Source organism: Poecilia formosa, unplaced genomic scaffold, assembly GCF_000485575.1.
Source record: "Poecilia formosa unplaced genomic scaffold, Poecilia_formosa-5.1.2 Scaffold6, whole genome shotgun sequence".
NCBI classification, from domain to species: domain Eukaryota; kingdom Metazoa; phylum Chordata; class Actinopteri; order Cyprinodontiformes; family Poeciliidae; genus Poecilia; species Poecilia formosa.
Genome location: NW_006799945.1, coordinates 5,505,306 through 5,527,094, shown reverse-complemented (window position 1 = coordinate 5,527,094; position 21,789 = coordinate 5,505,306). Strand labels below are relative to the sequence as shown.

The 21,789-nt window shown below is 35.8% G+C and overlaps 1 protein-coding gene and 1 long non-coding RNA gene across 10 annotated transcripts in view; one reads left to right on the top strand and one right to left on the bottom strand.

The window, feature by feature from the left end:
* znf618 (zinc finger protein 618) overlaps positions 1–15,723 on the bottom strand; it is a 42,702-nt gene extending 26,979 nt beyond the window's left edge. For 2 of the 9 annotated variants that reach the window (XM_016680468.1, XM_007569540.2), the window contains exons 1-2: positions 15,329–15,722; positions 36–363 (exon numbers count right to left, since the gene is read on the bottom strand). In XM_016680468.1, the coding sequence (XP_016535954.1) occupies positions 36–336 (301 nt within the window). In that variant the 5' untranslated portion in view covers positions 337–363; positions 15,329–15,722. Of the gene's footprint in view, positions 1–35; positions 364–15,174; positions 15,212–15,328 lie in introns of all 9 variants that reach the window. The other 7 variants (XM_007569555.2, XM_007569572.2, XM_016680452.1 and 4 more) reach the window with 6 other exon arrangements.
* Positions 8,757–21,789, top strand: part of LOC107838351 (uncharacterized) — a 15,478-nt gene continuing 2,445 nt past the window's right edge. Inside the window, exons 1-2 of the long non-coding RNA XR_001664410.1 lie at positions 8,757–8,768; positions 17,525–17,527. This is a non-coding gene — a long non-coding RNA (uncharacterized LOC107838351). The remainder of the gene's footprint in view (positions 8,769–17,524; positions 17,528–21,789) is intronic.

Sequence of the window (21,789 nt, the reverse complement as noted above, 5' to 3'; positions counted from 1 at the left end):
AGCAAATGCAATGATATATCAGTATAATCACACACCTATGCATGAGTCAGTGCTCTTCGTTGGAGGAGGAGTACCAAGGGCAAACATACCCTCGGTTTGAGCTCTACGGGTTCCACCTCCGCTTGATCCTCCATCTTTTCCTCCAATAACGACACAGATCTCAGCAGGGTTGGCATCTCCGACTTTCCCGTTGCTCTTCTCTGAGATCCCAGGCTCTTTCTTCACAGCAACCGTCGGTGGTGTACTACTCGTGGCTGTGGAGGGATCTGTGGCTGCATTCCCATTTCCACTTTCAGCCTGCTCCTTCCCAGGATTAGGTGCCTCCGGTGCACTCATGACTCCACCTCCTCTGAGTCTGTGCTTCTGTAAGAGGAGTAAAAACAGGAGTCGATATAAAAATACATCCTAATAACGTAATTTGAAGCTATATGGCCTCCAATCTTTGCCCCATTCTTGCATTATACAATGGAGTATGGAAATGAACATTTGTGTCTATTATCTAAGAACAAGCCACCAAAGATTATCGGCAGCTTGCTTTTTTAAAAATGTTTAACATGAGACCCATTTTTACGTTGTTATGGAAAAACAGGACTGTGGTTCGAAATAACAAAGGATCTAATTAGTGCTTGAGAGGAACCTACAATTAACCAATTAGAAACAAGGAACGCGAAGTAGTGCTGTTGATGTCAAGCATTATAACATTGCGCTATGAGAAATTGTGCCTTTTAATATTTTTAATGTGGAAAAAAAAAGCATCCAATCAATAGCTGAATATAATTCCTGAAAATTCTTAAACTTGTTTATAAATACAGAAAGCATGAAACATTTTTTTTTTTTGGTTTCCATTCAGAAACATTTCTCTTTATTGAAGCAATCTCTAATGTGGCCTTTAACAACATCTGATGAAAACATTGAATTACCTTGTTTGTTTTTTTTCACACAAGCTAGTTAATTGAAAAATACAAGCTGTTTTAATAAAACTTTTAGAAACTGTTATAAAAAAAACTGATAGTCTGTAGAGTAATTTACTACATATGAATATTTGCAGAATTTCAAAATATGAACTGCTGCCTAGATCTTGTAATATCCTACTATCAGTCTTTACCTCAAAGTAAAGGTTTAAGTCATCTTGTTGACATAATTTGTAAAAGTTGTGAAGAAAGAAGGCATTTGGCTACACCTAATTCTAATCTAAAACAATATGGGCATCCTCAACGCTTTAGAATATCCCAGCATGCTAGTTGAGACCGTTTAACTGAGAGTTAAAATTGTGTAGTCATGTACACACAAACCAGACACTGATGGAGATGTTTACTGTGGTGGTGTTCAGTGTTGCTTAGCTGTTATTGGAAGTCATCTTTAATGGCTTAAATCCTACACCCCTGTGGTGCTCGAATCACTGCAATTTGAGAAATATCTAAATTACACAGCTTACCACGTGGCTATAAAAGGCCTTGTTAAAAGAATGAGCTCAAATGCAACCAACCAAAACAGAAGTATGCCAAAATGAATGATGTTATGGAAGGAAGGAAGGAAGGAAGGAAAATCTGTCTTCTAATAATAGCACACCAATACAGCAACAAGTCTCCTTAAAGCCCAAAAGCACCTCTCTCTGAATAAGACACATGACCTAAAATGGGTAATACTAAAACCAAACATTGTTCTTTTTTTTTTTTTTAAATCAAATGGTAGATGTGCACGTGCAGTTAAAAAAAAGGTGGTGGAAACATTAAAACTTGGTGTTTTTCTAAGGGTTGAGACTGTCAGATTCCTACCTAAACTACCCAACTTTTGGAAATTAAAGAAGCCGAGTTAATACTCCGTACAAAATCTTTTTGTTGCAACTCTTTTAAAGGTATGTCCCTGCCAGATTATATTTTTCTATGCATCTGGCCAAAACAGCTCAAGCCCAGTCAGAATGCAATGACTGCATCTGTCAACATCTATTTAAAAATAGTTGCTTTGTTGTTCTCTAACAAACAGATGAGGCCTTCATAAAATAGCTATGTCTACTAATTAGGTGAGTTCTGACGTCAATTGGCTACATAAGGTTTTATTTGCAGTTGTTCAAGTAAATCAGCCTACTTCATATGTAAATGTCATGCAGTCTATCTCACAGAATCATAATCCATTATATTTTGTGGATGGAACGTGATAAAATAAGAAAATGTTCAATGGATATGAATACTTTCGCAACTACTGTAATTCATCTGTTTCTGATCTGGACGATTTAAAGAAAAAGGACATAAAAGTTGTTTTAAAGCAATGCAAAGTCGAAAGCAGATTTAAAATGCATAACACAATGAAAGCATCACTTGAGAACAGTGCAGCTCAATGATTGCCTTTTGCTAATTATCTTCTTCAGAAGGCAAACTGATTAAATGAAATCAAATGAAAATAAAATTTGATTGTTTTTTTTTACTGAAAGTCTTCACCAAAACAGGGTGAGGTGTTTTTGAGTCTGACAAGAAATTTGATATTAAATAACTTTTCAGAATTGAGAAAAAAAAATCATTTGAGTTTTTTATAGTTCAAACAACTACCCATTTATCTCTGAAACAGAAAAAGGGCAGCTTGTGGTATCACTACTGTAAATTTTTACAATATTTCACCTTTGTGCTACAGTAACTGAACATTAAAAGTATATTTCCTTTTTTCTGGGCAGGTACAGCAACTTGAGAAAAATATGTAGTTTATTTAGCTGCACTTAAATAAACTATTGTGAGTGTAACGTATTAATGTCAGCTTAAAAAAAAAAAAACTTGATCATTAAAATGTAAAATCTTCTTTTCTTCACTTGGCCTAGATTTTACAGGTACCCGTCCAAAAATCTCTAAATAAAAATATGACGCTTCATGAAGACAACGTGATCCAAGAAGGCTTTAAAATTGAAAATTCTGGCCCTCATTACTGGTAGACAAAGATCCCGCACTTTATTTTCATTTCCACTTTCACATATTTCACAGTAGTACAAAGGGGTGGCTGAGATGGAAAAAAAAAGAGACAACACCCCTTTAATGTTTAGGTGTTGTTGCAATGTAGAGATGAAGACAGCAGGAACGTAGGGAAAAAAGGAGGATTTTTATTAACAGAACTTATTAGGAATAGACTGGAAACAGCATGGTGTGGACTACGGATACACCAATATGAATATTTGGGCTAGAATCTGACATAGATATTGCTGTTATGGATGATAGCGATATCGCATGTCACTACACTTCGGTATTTTAGAAAAAAAAAATGTACCACCCGCTGACATCACCACTTATTCTCTGCTTCAGTTAAACTCTGTACAATCCTGCGCTGAGTGATTGTCACTGTCATAACAAACAAACACCACACGACCAACCTCCTCCCCAGTCCTAACGTCAGTCCGGTTTTACACATCGGTCTGGATGCTACCCCTGGTAGGTAAATGAACTGTTGGGGGAACGGCTGTTTAAGATCAGAAAACTGAGACTCTGAAGTAAAAGAATAACACTGGAAACCAAAAAAAAACAAAATGAAATATAAGAAGCTGCAACCAAAATTATCCTACCACTATCATATTCCAACAGACTACAACAGGTTGACATGAATGTAAATATTCACTGGAATGAAAATGGTCAACATAAGTAATGCAAGTCAAATCCTCAAACGAGATGCATGTACGTGTTTTAATCTAAAGGATGGGTGTATTTTTCTCTGTGCACTCACAGTAAACCACATAGATGAGGCGAAAAACCTGCAGAGCTATCTGGCCCTTCTTTATTCATGCAGAACAGCTAATGATTACCATAGAGGCGATGAGAACAATAAGCACAGCATAGCTAACAACATTTAGAAAAAAAAAAAGAAAAAACCCTCTCTTTAAAATAGAGCTTTTTGGGCAAATTTTTTAAAGTACAGAGCATTTCTCTTTATTAACACCTCTGTAGAATACCTGCAGGAAAATTCAGTGATCTGAGAGGTTGCTTTGCTCAGACCAAAGCAATAACCAATCATCTATGATTATTTATTTAGAGTCTATTGTTAGTTTATTAAATATTTAGCATGCTGGGCTTGTGTACTGGAGCTACAGAAATTAAGATACAAATGTGAGAAGTTCATGGTGCATATAAACAGATTGAGGAATAACTTTAATCATGCATGAATAAATCACTAAAAAACAAAATGAGGATGTTTTTATGATGACCTTTAGTTTGAAGAAACATGTTTTCAACTGGATTTTTCCCCCCTGCACTTTCCACTAAATTCTGCCGTTTTCTTGTCATTGAGCGTTTTAAAGTTACAACTAACATTAATATTTTCCATATTCTGGTATGCTTCACTGTACAGAAAATAATTGACGATACTTGTGGCATGTTGCGAGTCGGCACTGCTCTGATGGTTGGACGTGCTTTTTCTCCCCCCAAAAACACTATAAGAGGACTTTCAAAACCCCCTAATTCAACAAAATGTCACAAGTTAAAACAGAATGAAGTGCAAGGTTCACAGTGAAAAAAAAACGAAGCCATCCCACTCATTATCGTTCAAGTGAATTTTGATTTCAACACAACTGTTTTTCTAATAATTGTGTGACCTAAAAGCTCCTAGATATTCTTTCTGAAACACCAGGTGTCGCTTCACAACAATTAATGCAGCTTCATCCTAAAGTCACGGCCAGAAAAGAAGTCGTAAAAACTACACAAGCATAAACGGTTTCAAATGAACCTGAGGAAATGAAGTTTAAGTTCCTCTAAGATTTGCACCACCTTATGTTGTCCTGTATGTACTGATTTACATGTACATACACACTAATCTGGAAATTGCACCTTGAAAGTCATGTTGGTTTAACATTAAACAACAGTGAATGATTCACTGCTTCATCTTTTGTTCTATAATGCTAAGCCTCAATAGGCAGGTATTAGTAAAAATAATAATAATAATAATAAAACAGTTGACAAGATGACTTAAAAATAAAATCTCATACCCAATCCGATTTCCAATTTGAATCAACTTCCTTCCTGTTCTAAAAAGAAATTACAAATGTTAGAAAATATTTTCAAAACCTTAATCATCCCTTCTGGGAGTTGACCTGAATTCAAAGTCTAACTAAACACAAGCTGTAAAACATGCTTGTAAAAACAAGATGGCAGGCACTGGGTGGGCTGAGCTCACTCTAAGTTATGGGAGCCGAAAGACTGCTTTGGTGAAAAACAATCCTGATTTTCCTAAATTTTATCTTTATGAACAGCAAATTTGATTAATTGATTAATTGCCCAGTTCTGTCAACAACCTTATTAGTAATTACCCTTGCTTCTTATTAATACCATACCAACTGTATTTATAAAGCACTTTAAAACAACCACAGCTGATACAAAGTGCTGTACATTAAAACACAACATAACAATAAAAAAATAAATAAATAAATAGTTATTCATAGTTAATAGTTATTCATTGTCAAACCAAACTTGTTGCAAGAGTAATTTGTTTATTTGAAAATAATATTTAAGCAGGTATTTAACTCGCTTGTCACACGTAACATTGTAATTTTAGGCCCCATCCACACAGAGACATTTTAGGTGTGTCTGCAGACGTTTTTTTGTCGTTTAGGCTTTGCATCCGCATTGATTTGGTTTCTCGGCAGACCAGAAAGTATCATTTTTGAAATGATCATTGTACGAACGTGAATAAATTCCAAAACGCCAGTTTCATGTTTCCACGTGGCCACCCTAGTCACGTCTTTTCTTAAGTCACGTATTTTTTTAAACGATGATGTCAACACTCCATCTCTCTCTATCCAACTTGTGCAAAACATGATGCTGTTTGGTGCTATTTTTGGTCGTGTTACAGCGCCACCAAAAGGCTTGGCATACCGACTACAGCATCTTCTGGGTGCCGCAGCCTGTTCTGTGGATGCACTTATTTTCTTAATTGTTTACAAAATATACTGTGCTCGTTAATGTGTACAGGGCCTTAAGTGTTGCCCTTTTGCTAACTGCAAGTGAAAAATATTCATAATGAATTTTGCCCTTGCCACGTATTATACTTGATGTTTTCAAGTATGTGAAGGCTTGAAAGCATTGGCCTACATACATTTTACAAATAAATTGAGTTACTTAAGTCAGCTCAATTTATTTGTAATTATGTAATACGATGATTTAACAGTGAAGCATGTTAATCTGGAGGGACTGCCCCCTGCTTATGTGGTTGTAATAGTTGATTTTCAACAGAAGACAACCCAACAGCAATACAAGCCACAAAAGTTCCTCTGTGCATTTCAGCACTGCAAAAAACATTTAAATCCAATCTGAAACAACGCGTGGGCAGACCTCTCAAAAGTCTTCTGGGTCAACTGCAAAATGAGCTGCACTTTTATCATTTACAGAGTGGCGCCAGATTTTACGTCTTGGTGACATAATACATTAAAACATTAGTTCAACATTCTCCCACTCAGTCATGTGGAAAAGTGTTTTCTTACGATGGTGTTCCACTTTGAGATCCTTCAGTTTCCACTGATGTATACCTCATATGTAGCTGTTTTCCATTTAGTCGGGATTACAGTGCGCCCGGAAAGTATTTACAGCGCTTCACTTTTTCAGCATTTTAATTTACAGCTTTATTCAAGTTAATCTCTTTCTTCAAAATTCCACTTCTATAACATTTTTTCTTTTGTTGTTTTTAAAAGTAAAAACAGATTTGATGAGCAAAACCAAGGACTGTTCAGATCGTGGTCAAATCAAACCAGTGAAAGGGAGTCCAGGCAAAACTCAGGAATTAAATATTGCTGAGGCAGGGATCATAGCATGCTTATGAAAATACTTCAAAGCAAAATCTAGTTTCATCTTAAAGCAGTATGAGTAAGTCAGCAAAGCTGAACTCAAGTAAACTATGTCCTTCAAAGGCAAAAGAGAATGAGGCCTTTATTAGCCCCCAATTGAATGATTCATTCAAAATATCTAAAGAGCTGTAAAGGAAAAGAGCACTGACTGTACTATAAAGACATGGACATTAATCTGAGTTTACAATTTCACCAAAAGAAAACAGACTTTTAAACTTCAAAGGTATGAAACTAGAACCTTATGCATAAACTGTTGTGTTATTTGGCCTGGAATCAGGCTACATTTTGGCTAAAAATATAGAATCATCTTGTTTGCACATAAAACTCCTCCTAAATTTAAATTGGAGAAAGAATCACAGTTGCAGCAAAACTGTTTGGCCATTAATGCTGAATATCACTGGGAACTTATTTACTATTTAAAAATAGTAAAACGTTTCTGAAAACTAAACTTTTTTGAAAATACTAACAGGACAGCACACAGATGTGAATTATTGCCAGGGTAGGTGATTCAATCAGTAAAACAAAAATGACAAAAAACAGAGACATGAGGTTTTGCACTATAGCTAAAAAAAAAGGTTAACATGCTAAATGTCACAAATGAACAAAAAGAAAAATGAGTGGATTTCCACAACAAAGTGAGCAAGTTTTATGAATGACATACACATAGATTCTGAATGCAAAATGAGGAAAGCCACTAAAATCAGCAAATACCAGATTCCTCATTTAAAGGTATGTATATCTGTAGAAATGTTTATGCTTCATTGATAACACGTGCTGAGATAAACAACAAACCAACCAAGGCACAAAAAAGTATTAAATTAAGGTAAGAAGCAAAGCTTTTCTCTATGGGTTACTTTTCTAAATTAACTTAAATAAATTTCTGATTCTGCCTTTGAACTGAAAAGACTTCTGGATCAGGTTCTCAGGCTTTCCTGGAAATACAATCACTATAAAGTTACTCTATTTCCTGGATATAAAACCTGTTTTATATCCAAATTTAAAATTTTAAGACCCCCAAAGCTGTTCTTCCTCCCTTTAAAGGGCCTCTGCTGCTCAACTGTCTCCCCAAACCATGACTGTCTGTTGAGAGCAACTGGTCTAGCTATTTGATTTAATAAAATGTCCAACCTTCCTCACTGATGCAGCTACAGAGTTTTTAAAGTTTTTCATTCTGGCATTAGTAGACACAATAATGGGCAATCCTTTGAGTTATGTTTTTTTAATGCTTGAATGATTTAAGGTCAAGTACAAACACAAAGCTAAGGAAGCAGACAAGATCCAACGGACCATAAGATATTGCAGATAACTATTGCTTATGACCACTAAAAAAAAACAAAATCTATCTAAATATATCAACAACACAAAGCAAAATGTTGTGCTTTTTGTACTTGAACAAAAAGCATCCCAGTTAACCCAGTGCCACATTCCTTCTCAGATGGTTTCATTTAAATTACTGTTTGGGGCCCAGAAAGGCAAAATTGTTCATTAAAGAACAAAAAGGCAAAGACCAAAGAAACTTCCTAATTAAATTGAAAACAGATTGACCACCGGTACTATTTTTTTCTTTCTGGTCACTCTTGTCATTAATCATTTCAAAGCTCTCCACATAAATTGGTTAACTCTAAGGTACAGAATGGCTTATAGGTAGGAAAGTACTTAGAATGTTCTATTTAACCCATTGAAACAGTAAAATAGTGCACACATGTTGCTACATAAATATTATGTTGCCATATATCATTACCCTTTACTGCAGCCACAGAACTCTTTGTGTTTAATACATTTTATGGTTATTGAGAATGTTGAAAGCAATGTCTGACAAACTCCGTGTAGGGGTTGTGCAAAAAATCTTAATTATTTTTTTCCAGTGCTCGTAGTTATTTATGAGTACTTTTTAAGGTTAAGAAAAATCAAACAAACAAAGCATTTAATTTTCTTTTAAAATCCTGCATTTATTTGTTCTGTCCAAGTGCAATGATGTGCGGAGCAAGATCTCTAACCATGATGATCAATAAACATACCCAGAACTCCTGGAGGAACATAGCTATATATTATGAAAGTGCCTGGATTTTAAACGTGGTATGCTAAATTACATCAAATAATTTTGATCATAAAATTCAAAAAGTCTGATAGCAGAATTTTTTTTTCTTAAAAAGCCTAAAACTGAGCAAACATTCACTTATCAATACTGAAAAGGTTTTTGATTTGTTCTCTTAATGAATATGACCTGTGGGAGGAACTCTGCAACACATTTTCCTGGGGCTAAATAATAAGGATATATATTTTTTTATCTCTCTTTTGTCACTTGAAATCAGGATAAATAATGGCAAGGACGCTTTCCTTTCCGAAAACGTTCACTCCCCTTCTCACCCATGCAACCTTTTTTGAGTACCATTTTTAATGCAGGCTCTAAATTAGTGTATAAAATGTTGGATGTGGCTTGTTTTCCTCTAATTAAAGCCAAAATGCAAAAATTTGCCATCTGGCCTATGTTTTCTTACAGTCCTGTATAACGTAGCCTACAGCAGGATGGCAAGAGAAAATCTAAACCAGATGCACATCGGCTTCATGTCTCTTCCTGTATATCGTAATAGGTTATAAACCGACATACAAAAACTCAAAATTGTGAAGATGAAAGATCTGATTTTTGGTTTTGCAAATCTACATTTACAAAGTAACATGTTTAGATCTAAACATGTAGGTATGCTAGAGTAAATCTCCGGAGTAAAAGCAAGAATTCAACTAAACACTGCTGCTGCTGGCGGTGAAGGAAGCATACTCATACCTCATACTCATACCTCATACTCATACCTCACCTGGGATAAATACGAATTCATGCCACACTTTTAAGATTTTTATTCGTCAGCATGTTTGAAATCAATATATTCTTGTCTTTCATTTCTCAACACACTACTTCGTGTTGGTCTGTCCTATAAAATCCTAACAATACATGTTGGAGTTCATGGATGCAATGTGACAAAATGTGAAAATGTTCATGTTGTTCAGCATGCATTTTAAAAACAAAAGACAAAATCAATGTCGACATAGACATCTGAGTGTGGTTATGTCATTACATTCAGATTTGCAAAACCTCATTTTCACATACCTGTGTGCATGTTTACTTCGGTATTAATATCATGTGGCAAATTTATCTTGGGCTACAACATAATGAGGTTACGCGTATGAAAAACATCTCTAGGACAGGACTCTGCTTCAAATGCAGTGCTTACCAGAGGTACTTAAAATACTCAGCCTATATTTGGGCAATACTAAGCGAGTTTCTGCACAATAATTCTGTTAATCAATCACTGTGTTTTTAAATTGCTGAGGTTTTCTCATTTTTACAAAATTGCATGGCTTGACCTAAAGTCCCAAAGCTCTGCATGTTTAACAGGCTGGAAAAAAAAAAAAAAAAGATTCCAAATATAAAATACAAATTTGCTTAACGCTCATAAAAATGTTTCCACTGGAGGGATTAAAATAGGAATCAGCAAAAACAGGGGAAAAAGGAGAGAGGAGGGAGGGGTGGCAGAGGGGGAGGGGGGGTCACTTCAATCACTGCTTTGACTGCATGTTTATATTATCCAGAGCAGAGTGAGTGACTAGGAGCTGGACTTCACCAAAACCTGCTTCACACTAATGCCTGCATTTTCCATTTCTTTAATCAAATGCAAAGTTCTCTGTCCTCTGTAGTAAATATATTCCGAGACGGTGTATGACCAACGATTTCAAAAAGCAATAATGCAAAGAAATGGATAAACTCCGCCACCGCTGTCTCTCGCTTTCACACATACATATACACACATGGGATGTTCTGGAAAAAGAAACTGTGTCGTCTAGTAAAATTCCATCAGCATACACTCAAAAAACCCATAAAAACCTTTTCAATCTATATGTTAATGCCACGAATTAAAATTTAATAACAAGAGATATTGAAAAGCAGTGTTGAATTATACAAAAATAAATCCTGAAAGATCAGGCCCCTAAAATTAGAAATTCAGGGCTGCATCCGGACTGCTGCTAAACCCTTGTAGGCTGGCAGATTAAATTTTTGATGAAAATCAAAATTACACTGCACGCTGACGCAGTCGCAGCAAACCTGGCACTATTGTGATTTATGGATTCATTAAACCCGCGGGAGTTTCCCCCCCCCCCCCCTCCTCTTTTCACTCAAAGAAATGAGATTTGCTTTGGTGAAAATTTGTATTTTCAGAAAAGCTACTCAGGCTCTGCTCTACCTCTAGAAATGGCTGAGGAAAAAAAAAAAAAAAAAGCTTGTGTGTATATATCCACAGCACGTAAACAGGCCTAATTTTCATTGCTGCAGCAACTGAACATCCATATGCATTATTCATGAAAGCAATAAGGTTCATTTTTACAAAGGAAGAAAAAAAAATGTGCGGAATGTACAGAATTTTTTAATGCAGCACTCCCCGCCCTTAAAAACCTATCCCCCTGAGACTAATTTAACTCAAGCCATTTTTCAGACATTTCCAACATGCCACTATGGAAATAAACAGAACATTCGGCTTAACAGTATGCATGTTATTTTTTCCCCCACATATTTAAGAATAAATCTGGAATCATGCATTTGCAAAAAAGAAAAACACAAACTCATTTTGTTGTTGTTGTTGTTTTCCTGAAACGGATACCTGATCCATCTGCACCAACTTTATGACAATGTGAGCAGCAACTATGTTTCAAAACCTCTACCCTGAGGCCAGTGATTTAATCTTCCACCATCTTGTGTTTCTCAGAGACCAAAGAGAAGTTTTACCTCTTCATCTAGTGACTTCACTGATCCCAGTCTAAGCTTGGCTTTTCCTCATATAAGTATCAACAAGCAGGAATGCTGTTTACCTTTCAACTTAAAGGTGCATTTTTAAGTGAAGAATGTTAAGATTTCCATTTAAAAAAGGCAGAACTTACAAAAGAAGTCCTTCATGTGCAGATCTTTACAAAAAAAAAATTGTGTTGTTGTTTTTTCGCATTCTGTAAACATCCATATAGACCCCAGATCTCAGCAGGACTCTGGAGAACATTACTGCACTGAGGAGGTAATTCAGCTATTTGACTGAAATGTGTTGGACCAGGGAGAAGACCTGTAAGAGTTGCAGAACACCAGCCCTTGAGGACTGGGATTGCCCACCAATATTCTAAACGGACTTAAATTTTATATTGTTTCTAAACCACATTAGGTCCAATAAGGCACTTTTCCACTAGACCGCCTCCAACCGGTTCGGTCCCGATCCGCCAGATTAATTTTCCTAATTTTCCATTAGCAGATCTGGTCCAGCTCTGCGTGGCTGTTTTAAGATTTTCACACCTGCTTCAGGGGTAGTACTAGCCGAGAACTGCGTTGAAGCAGTCTGATTGGCTGCATCCGTTGACTGGCTCGCACGGCAAACTCAAAACTATAGTTTAGCTATGCACCGCGGACATGCGGTCTGTTGTCAGAGAACTGCTCAGTACGGAGAAGCGTAAATATGAGTTTAAACAAGAGCAGCGCAAGGAACACATGCTTTAAGTTTTGGAGAGGTACGACAGTGATTTAGCAAACCTGCTAGCAGCTTGTCTATCTGAAGAACGGGCAGCAATAAAGAAAAGACAAACGCTGAAGCTGTGGTCAGCTGTAGTTTTGCGCCGATGGTGTGAAACACCGAAACAACATAATATCAACTTGGTGTGATGTGAATTTTATTTATTTTTTTTGGATTTTTTTTTTTTTCATGTGTGGCTATTGGTTTACATCTTTACCTAAATCCAAAAGGTAGAAAATTTCAAAACATAAAATAAAGTGCCAGAATATACATATATTTGTATTGCAAAATAATCTGCATCATCAGCAATAAACTTCTATAAGACAAAATTAAATATCTAGGTTTATTTGAGTCCATCAGAACCACAACCTTCTCCATTGATGAGTGTTGTCGTAAACATCAGCAAAGACCTAACCACAGCTGCTGCCGCTCATGGCCCGCCCACTGTAGTGAGGAACAGACCGTATAATGGAAAAGCTCACTACCTGGGATAGAACCAAACCACACATTAACTGGTTAGTGCGCAATTTCCCAGTGGAAAAGCACCTTTAGATCTTCTCAACAAGCGCGCTTGAAAATTCTCAATCAAACGTGCATAAAACTTTTACATGAATCTGAATATGCTGCATTTAGTTTGAAGAAGACATCTTTTCTACTAGTGTTTTCAGGAAATGATTGGGTCTCACTAACAGCTGTCTGGTTCTTTTTGGTAAAATACAGTAACTGTCCAGCACCGTTCTATACTTTTACCTACAGAAAAAGCATTGGATTATTCTCTGCAAATGATTGTGATGCCGCAAATAACAGCGGAAGAGACTAGCACAGCACAATACAAGAAAATATTACGAGTGATAAAAGCTGCGATGACTATATCAGTTACAATATACGCCTTTTTCATCCATCTAATCTTTTCTCATTGGTGCTTCAATCACTCTGTGACCCTTAGCTTACTGGGCAATGCAGCTTGCATCTGGTGTGAGCATCTGCTGTTGTCACACTACCTAATTTTAAATTAATGTAAAAAAAAAAAAAAAATCAAGTTCCTCAGACTTAAAATATATTAGCCGACAATTACTGCATTCAAAAAAGTCCTTTGCGATATTGTAGATGACATGGTGGTATATTTGTGTCATGCACTCATTACTGGTAAGGGAATTAAAAAGAGGTACGATGACAGTACAAGCAACAACAACTACCAACATATTTTCCTTACTTTTTTTTTTTGCTTGTTAGATATTGTTTGATCATTTTGCCATTGCAATCATTTTCGCTATTTACATTAATTGCTAAAGAGCACCCAAAGACTCCACACTTGCAACACCCAATGAAGTACTGAACTCAACTTTAGGAATCGCTGTAATAGTACATCATCCTCCCAATTGTATTATAAAAAAACTTCTGTGTAGATTCATATGCCTTAGAGTTAAGCTAGCCCAACTGATATCATAATACAGATAGTTTACTAATTATCAAAACTCTTGTTTTTCTCTTATGCATCTAAACTTTAATTCGCCAAAGTTTACTTGGTTTTATTCTCAAGAGTTTAATGACCTACTACTTGTTTTTATAAGCATACGTCACATAAACATTCTTATCACTAACTCTATTGAACTCATGAATGACAGTGGTTGCCTCTTTGCAGTTCCACAGTCAAACAAGAACTCTCGCATTTTGATTAGACTTTTAAAGCAAAGGTCAGAATTTACACTCAGATTTTGCATACCGACCATACATTTTCCTCCACAAGCTCTCGGAACTGAATGAATAAAGATTTTTGAAGGTCAGCATTAAAATCACCCACAGAAAAAAAAAAAGGCCTCTTGCAGTTTCCCCCCTCACATTAAAATAAAAAGCAAGCCGTGCAAGATGGGAAAACTGTTTGGCGTCTGCAGGATTAATATAAACAGTACAGGCACTGGTTGTGATTGTTTTTCCTGCCCTCAAATTATGCTGACATGTTCCTTTCTTCTTCCAGTGCTATAAAGTTCACTTCAGATACATTTTTCCCCTGTCTACACAGCTTCAATCTTTGCAAATAAATTCCATTGGCATGAAATGCAAATATTACAGACTTATAACTGAGCAAGTAGTTATGGTTTTCTACTTGTAGAAGCCAAAGATCTGAAAGATTAGGAAGCTTTCAGGATTAGGAAATTCATATGAAAATAACTGAAAGGGCTAAATTTATTTATTTTTTTTCACACAAAAAATGAAAGCATTACAAAACATCATAATAATATTATTCCACAATAATAATATTATTTCATAATAATAATGATAATAATGAAATGTAAAATTGATTATTATTAATAAGTCGCACAACCAGTCTCGTTACATTTTCTAATTTTCTAAAAAATGACTGCCTACAGGTGGCGCCACTGGCGCATTGATTTTTAAACCCTATATTTCTTTAAAAACACATTTCGAAACTGTTTTTTTTTTTTTTAAATCAGGACGCTTTCGTCTTCTTCTCATTTATCCACGACAAACGATGAGACATCAAAACACACAGCGGTGATAGCAGTAGTGTTGTTTGACGGCAAGAAAGGCAACTCTAGAGCTCTGCTCAAATTTGCAGGAAAATTCACAAAACATGGCTGCAGGAGGTTTTTGTGTTTCAGATTGTTCCTCCCCTCATCGTCCTTCATGTTGCCACTCTCGCCTGGTCCGGCTTGCTCCATCGTAATAACGGCGTTTTTACCTGGGCGGACGTGTGCGCAAACTAGCTGCACAAACGACACGGCGGCAGTTTCACTGCAACTTCATTACTAAAAATTTTACCCCTCCAAAAAAATAACATCAACAGATTATTCAAATTGCTAAAAAGCCATTTACCTGGTTGTAGAGGCGAACAGTAGTGCAAAGAGGCTGCCTGTGCTCGTTTGTCGTGTAAAAAGAGGGGGGTAAAACTTGATATCCGCAACAAAAATTTCTGAAATTTAAGATTTTTTAAATCTGAAAAAAAAACGAAAACAGTGGTTTGACATACCTCTAAATGCAATGCAGCTCATGCGAAACAGGCTACTGCTCCAGAAAATCCTCCCTCCCCGACCAGAGGTGACGGCACAAAAACTGCTTCCTCAAAAAAAAAATTTCTGAATTAGTTATGAGAAATTCCAAATGATAAAAATTTCACCATAGCGGTTTTTCCCTTTCTTGCGACCCGCTACGTTACATTTTAGTAAAGCGTGATGGCGTATTTGAGTAATGAATTCGAGGGGTTTGACGGCTTCGTCGAGCCGTTCCGTCTGTGCTGTGCACAGGGGTTTAGTGTTGCGGTTCCTCCTGTGGAAATTTTCGTCCGCCATATACAAGGGCAGATTCTGAAATTGCAGCGCCGGCCTGAATATTAGCCTGCAAGAAAAAAAAAAAAGAAAAGAAAAAAAAAAGTCTGGGATGGAGACAGAAAAAAATAGGTTGGCCAACTGTGAAGCTGCACAGGGGGGAAAAGGGGACTAGAAATTGCGCAGAGGATAAAACCCGAACAAAAACGAACAGATGGAAGTTTATTAGAAATCTACGGCAAGTTGAAAATAAATAGTCAATCTGATACAGTTTTCATGTAATGCTATGTAATCCAAATCTAAAAAAAACATAACTGTACATTGAGTTAACACCATGTAAGCGAGCCGTGAGACAAATGTATTGTTTTATGATGTGTGTTTGCTCTTAAAGCCTAATTTGACAAAAAGTGACAATCAACTGTCACCTTTTAGGTATAATTGCTTATATATGTAAACCAAACTGCACAAGTTTGGCTTACTTTTTTTTCAGTGCATGTTTTTGTTGGCCAACAAATTCTCTTTTCAAAATCACATTCTTGAAGAATTTACAATTTTTTGTTTGTTTGTTTGTTTGTTTGTTTGTTTGTTGTTTGGAGACCAACAAGTTTTGAACTTGAGTATTGATCTAACCTAAAATATATTTACAGTATTTATTTCTTAGGAATTAGATTTAACGCAGAGTCTTAAGAGGTATGATATAGCGTTGTAAGTATATTGTTTCTTATATTCAGGTAAATTACGGATAATTATTTGCTGCAGATTTAATACAGATTTTATGTAATAGTATGAATATAATAGTAATAATAACTACAAATATTAATTTTTTAAAATCTGAATTTACAGATCAATGCAAATGTAAATAATACATAAATAGTAACATTGCAGTATTATTATGGCAATTGTTTTATCACTTGCAAAAAATGCTTTCTAAGATGCTGAGTTGATCTAAGTTGTTTTTTCTGGGAGGATTGTTTTCCCATACTTTTAGATTTTGTTTGCTCACTGATGTGCTTTGCCATAGTCACAATAAGAAACAAAACATGACAAATAAACATTATAAACGCAGCCAAGCTCATATATAAAGGATAATAAATGAAAATAATCTATTAAGTGTGCCCTTTATACGAAAATGAAAAAGCACTTTATCAAGCAGAGTTTTGAAAATTGTGGAGGAGATAAAAGCAGATAGCGTGTAGGGCTATTAATGTTGCTCAGAATGATGTGGGCGTAAGTGATTATTATGGCTTGTTACTTCGCGTTTTATTTTTCTGCATCCGCTCTGAAATAATTATAGCAACTCTTACTTCTGAAAATCTATGCAATGTTGACGTATGTGTTTCCAGTTTGTTATGAAAAATAGTCGATTGAATCATTTATCTTCATTGCTCTTTCTGCTATTATCGGAATGTTTTTTTTTAATGTTTTGTTATGTGCCATCATTTTTTAGTATTTATATTTTATACGATTGCATCGATTTTTATTATTATTATTATTATTATTATTTCTTCAGTTAAAATATACCATCTGCTTATGCCCAACGTTTGACGCAGTCACTATTTGTGTCCAGCAGAGGGCAGGAGCACACAAATTTAGATGGTTCCTTGCCAGTGATCCCATCTATTACAAACAGTCTTTTTTGCTCTCTACCACCCCCTGCTGCCTTTTCTAAAAAATATATTTTCAATCCTGTTCCTTCAAACCAGCTACTAGATATTTTGACCTAAAATAAAATGCTATCCTATAACGTCATCAAACTGTCATAATGAACATTTTACTGCTTACTTTCTGTGTTGTTAATCTGCAAGACTATTTAAATGCTTCTGATTGAAAGTGTTGCATGGAGGCTTATTTTTATAAAAAGAGATTAGGTTGCTCGAGATTTCTGCTGTAGAAATTTGAAGGTAGTTCAAGATATCAATACACAGTTCGTGTGGCAAACTGTGTATCATTCTCATTTCCTTTTATATTTATCCACTACTTGATATTGGTGTGCATTGCATGAAATCTTGATAAAATATTATGAAGCTTAGGTGTAACAAAATGTGAAAAAAAAAAAGAATACCACTACAAAGCTGCTTATTTTGATCAACCCTAAAACATGAGAGAGAATTCAGGTATTCATTGTTTTCTGAATATTGTTAAAATGTCTAGCAGCTTCAAAATTTGGAATGAGCAGATGTCACTGTGTTGCTATATATAAAAAAACCTATCTCCTCTCCCTTTTTTCCAGAGCTCAAGGTTGTCTTGACCTCCTCCCAGCCTAGTTTTTGAAAAATCTTCCTAGAAGCAGCAGAGGAACCAACAGGTGAGGGGGGCTGACAACAACTGGGCTATTTTTTCTTTACGACCTACTTTGGTTTGAGAGCCACTGTACCCTGGCAGGATGCTCAAGAGCTTTTACATAAATTAGGTGATAATTCCCCAAACAATTCAGGTCTTGTAAAGTTTGACAAAAATAACTGATTGGAAGATCACAACAACTTACAAAAGATCTCCTTTTGTGGCACATAGGGATTTTTTTAACATATAAAAGCTTCTAAGAAATCTATATTTTCATTGCTTTTAATTTCTCCATTGTCTCCAATAATTGATTTCAGTCTACAACCATTTCATGATGAAAGAAAATCACATTTTAATGTGCTCCTGTCAATCATTTTAAATACATTTTATAGAATTTTGCACATTTTGAATGTCTAAAGTGAGGCCTATCTATGTAACATTTTAGCAGACCTTTATCAGACAAAAAGCGATCACAACTGATAGTAAAGCACGATAATTCTCAGCTAGCACTCTTGGTGGTTTTGTTTCTTGCTTTCGTACGATCACAATCATACAATGGCTAATTTTGGCCAATTTATAACAAATATTGTTTTATAACTTTATGACTCAAGTTGTGCTGCAGCTTTAGGGTGTGTAAACATTGCACAGTGAAGTTATTTATTTAGGGTAAATATTTCCTACCTCTTAAGAACATTCCACATTGCAGTCAGTATGTTGGACAACGGTTAATAATTTTTTAAACTTAATAAACTGAAAGCATCGAGATAAAACTAAACGTTTGCTCATGTTGGGACCAAAGTTATCCTTTTGGCCTTAATTGTATGTAATATTTGACACAGTAGCACCAGACTCTGGAGTTACCACTAGCCCACCTTGTGAGGTATAGTGCCTTTCAAAAGTGTTCATACTCCCTGAAATTTTACACATTTTCATATTAGAGCCTCAACTTCAGTGTACTTCATTTTTTTGTGATAAAATAACTCAAAGCAGTACACAAATGTAGGTTGGAAAGATGTGTTTATCTTCACTGTGCTAAAAGAAAAATCTGGAAATGTTGTAAACATTTTTATGTATTTGTACGTATAGTGTGAAAAAGTAAAAATGTTTGTCACTCATTTGAGAAAGCGAAACTAATACATGTATATTAGGTAGACTTATTTCACATAGAGTGTGAAATTTCACATCACTGACTGTGGAATTGTCACACTGGTCTTCAAGCAAAGTGCATCCTGTGTCTCTCAACTCTTCCTCCAGGGTCTGGGGCCTTGATTTCCAAATTAAATTCAAGCTTCACTTGAATTTAATTTCAAGTGATTCAAGTTTAATTTAAGTACTCAGCAACAGTTCAGTTATTTCTGTTCCAGGTAAGTCATTTCTAACTTTGGCTCTGGTTCAGGAGTGGCTTGATACGAGGGATGTGACATTTGCAACCCAAGTATAGGATTCATCTGTGCGTAGTGACTCTTGATGTGTTGACTCCAGCCTCAGTCCACTCCTTGAGTCGCTCCCACAAATTCTTAAATTGATTTTTCTTAACAGTTCTCCTTGTTGCTGAAACAACTTTTTCTACCACACTTTTTCCTTCCACTCAACCTTGTAAAAGTATGCTTGGATTCAGCACTCTGTGAACAACCAGCTTCTATAGTAATGACCTTTTGTGGTTTTAAACTTTATTTTTGCTACTGAGAAATTGAACGGGAGATTCAAGCCTTAGGGGATTTGTGAAGGTTAGCAAATAGCAAAATATGTCACTGAAATATGCTGCTCAATGGTGATATAACTGCACTACCATAAAACGTCAATTCCTTACAAAGAGAAACACAAAAGAACCTCAGTCAATTTCAAGGATTATGCAAAGTCGTAAAAGCACACCAACATCTTAGCACCAATGACGTCCATATAGACAATAGGCACACATACACATTGTTTGTTTTTTTAAGATGGACATATTAAATCTGATAACCATGTTTAAGCTAAACACAAAGATGACGTTTATTATTTTAGCACATGCTATAACAGATCAGCAAACACAGTGATGCAACCTCTGACTAATCTCTGTTACCAGTTCAAATGTGACAGGTTGAATGCAACTGTCCATTCCAATGAAGAGGATCCTCCTGTTGGTCCAGGAAAACAGTGATTGCTGGTTGACCTCAGAGAAGTAAAAGTAGGCAGTGATCCAGGCTGTTGTTTGTTGACCTTGACACCTGATTGCACGTTTTGACAAATTCAACCAAAATTCTTCCATGTCTGTGTAGGAGGGAAAACAGATTAGTCTCATTGCTAAAAAAAAATGACTACTAAAACACATATAAAGTTATTTTGTGACTAATTTAGAAATGTGGTTTTAAGGTTTTTTCATATGGAGTCACTTTAAACGATCATGTGTTTAAGGTTCGAGCAGCTCCAAAGAGAGGCTCTGCCTCGGTATGGTTGAATGTTTTACTTTTGGCTGAACTCATCGCAATCAGTGTACACAGTGAGTCTTGTTCTAGTCATCTTTTATTAAGCAGAATGTTTTGTTTTACAGTGAGGAAGGCGGGAGTCTAGCTTTAGAAGGCATCTGACCCACGCTTCAAACTCAGTACCTGTTTGCTCTAAGGAAAAACTTTGGGAAGGTTAAATTTAGTCGGCTAAAGAAAATCAAACGGTTCATTCTCTAACGTGAGAAATCCCTTCAGGTAGTCAAGTTTCTTGTTTGTTCAGATCTTCTTAGTAATTTCCATAGTATGATTACTAATTAACTATCAATACTTTTGTGTCTAGAGGCAATCTAATCATTGAGTTCACAACTGAAGTTTATTATCAGGATTCTGCAAATTAAATATTTTCATAGTATATTTCAAACATTCTGTTCTCACAGTTTAGGCTCCCTGAAAAGGAGAAATTACCTGTTACAGAAAATATAAATATTTTTGATTGCTTTGAGTTTAATGATATTTTACTTAATCTGACTATATGATCCTTTTTAACACATACAGAAGATTTGCATTGATCATTTATAAGCTTTAGTAATGGAGGGCTTATCAGCAGCTAGAAGTGTATTGTATTTATTAGTGAACATTAGTGAACAGGTAGTATCATTAGGACCAAGGAGCAAAAGCTGCAGCTAATTTTAAAGGTAACAAAATAATTCACCATTTTGGAGCAACTCTTGGAGCATGGTTGTACAATGTAAAAACTGTCAAGTTTAGGGAAAGCTGAAAGATAAATGTGAGTAGCCTCACCTAGGCCTGTTTAGTCCCTGTTACATATTCTTAAGAAATAAATTTGCAGATGAGGAAGAGAAGAGAAGATCAGTGTTGATTCAACAGCAGGAAAAAGACTGAACACCGAAGACTGAAAGCATCCACAATGATGCGAGGCCGAATTCTGGAAAGGAAGTGATGCATTAGTGGTTGACTTTCACTTCAACTGCACAAAGCTAAAAGTTAAATATAAGTAGCCTCACGTAGGCCTGTTTACTATCAGTCACATATTCTTAAGAATTACATGTACAAATGAGGAACATTTACTGAAATGTATCACACTAGCAAGTGTTACAGAAAAAAAATCTATAAGAGTTTGAAATTTAAGTGAGTTTTCGGAACGGATGAAGGAAATCTCAACACGTAGTAAGTACTGACTAGTAGACAGGGGCTTTTTTATTTTTTCCCCCTGGACACACACACACACATGCCCAAATGGTTTGATGATCTTGATCCCAATTATCACTTATTGTTTTATTTTTCATACTTTAATTGCGTTGTACTTTAATTCCCTCACAAGTAGTCAAATGTGCGCAAACACCCTCCACACGCACACACTCACACACACAGCAATCAGAGCTAAGGAGACATGTAGTCTGGACCACTAAAGAACAGTAGGGGGTGTCTTTCAGACTCAC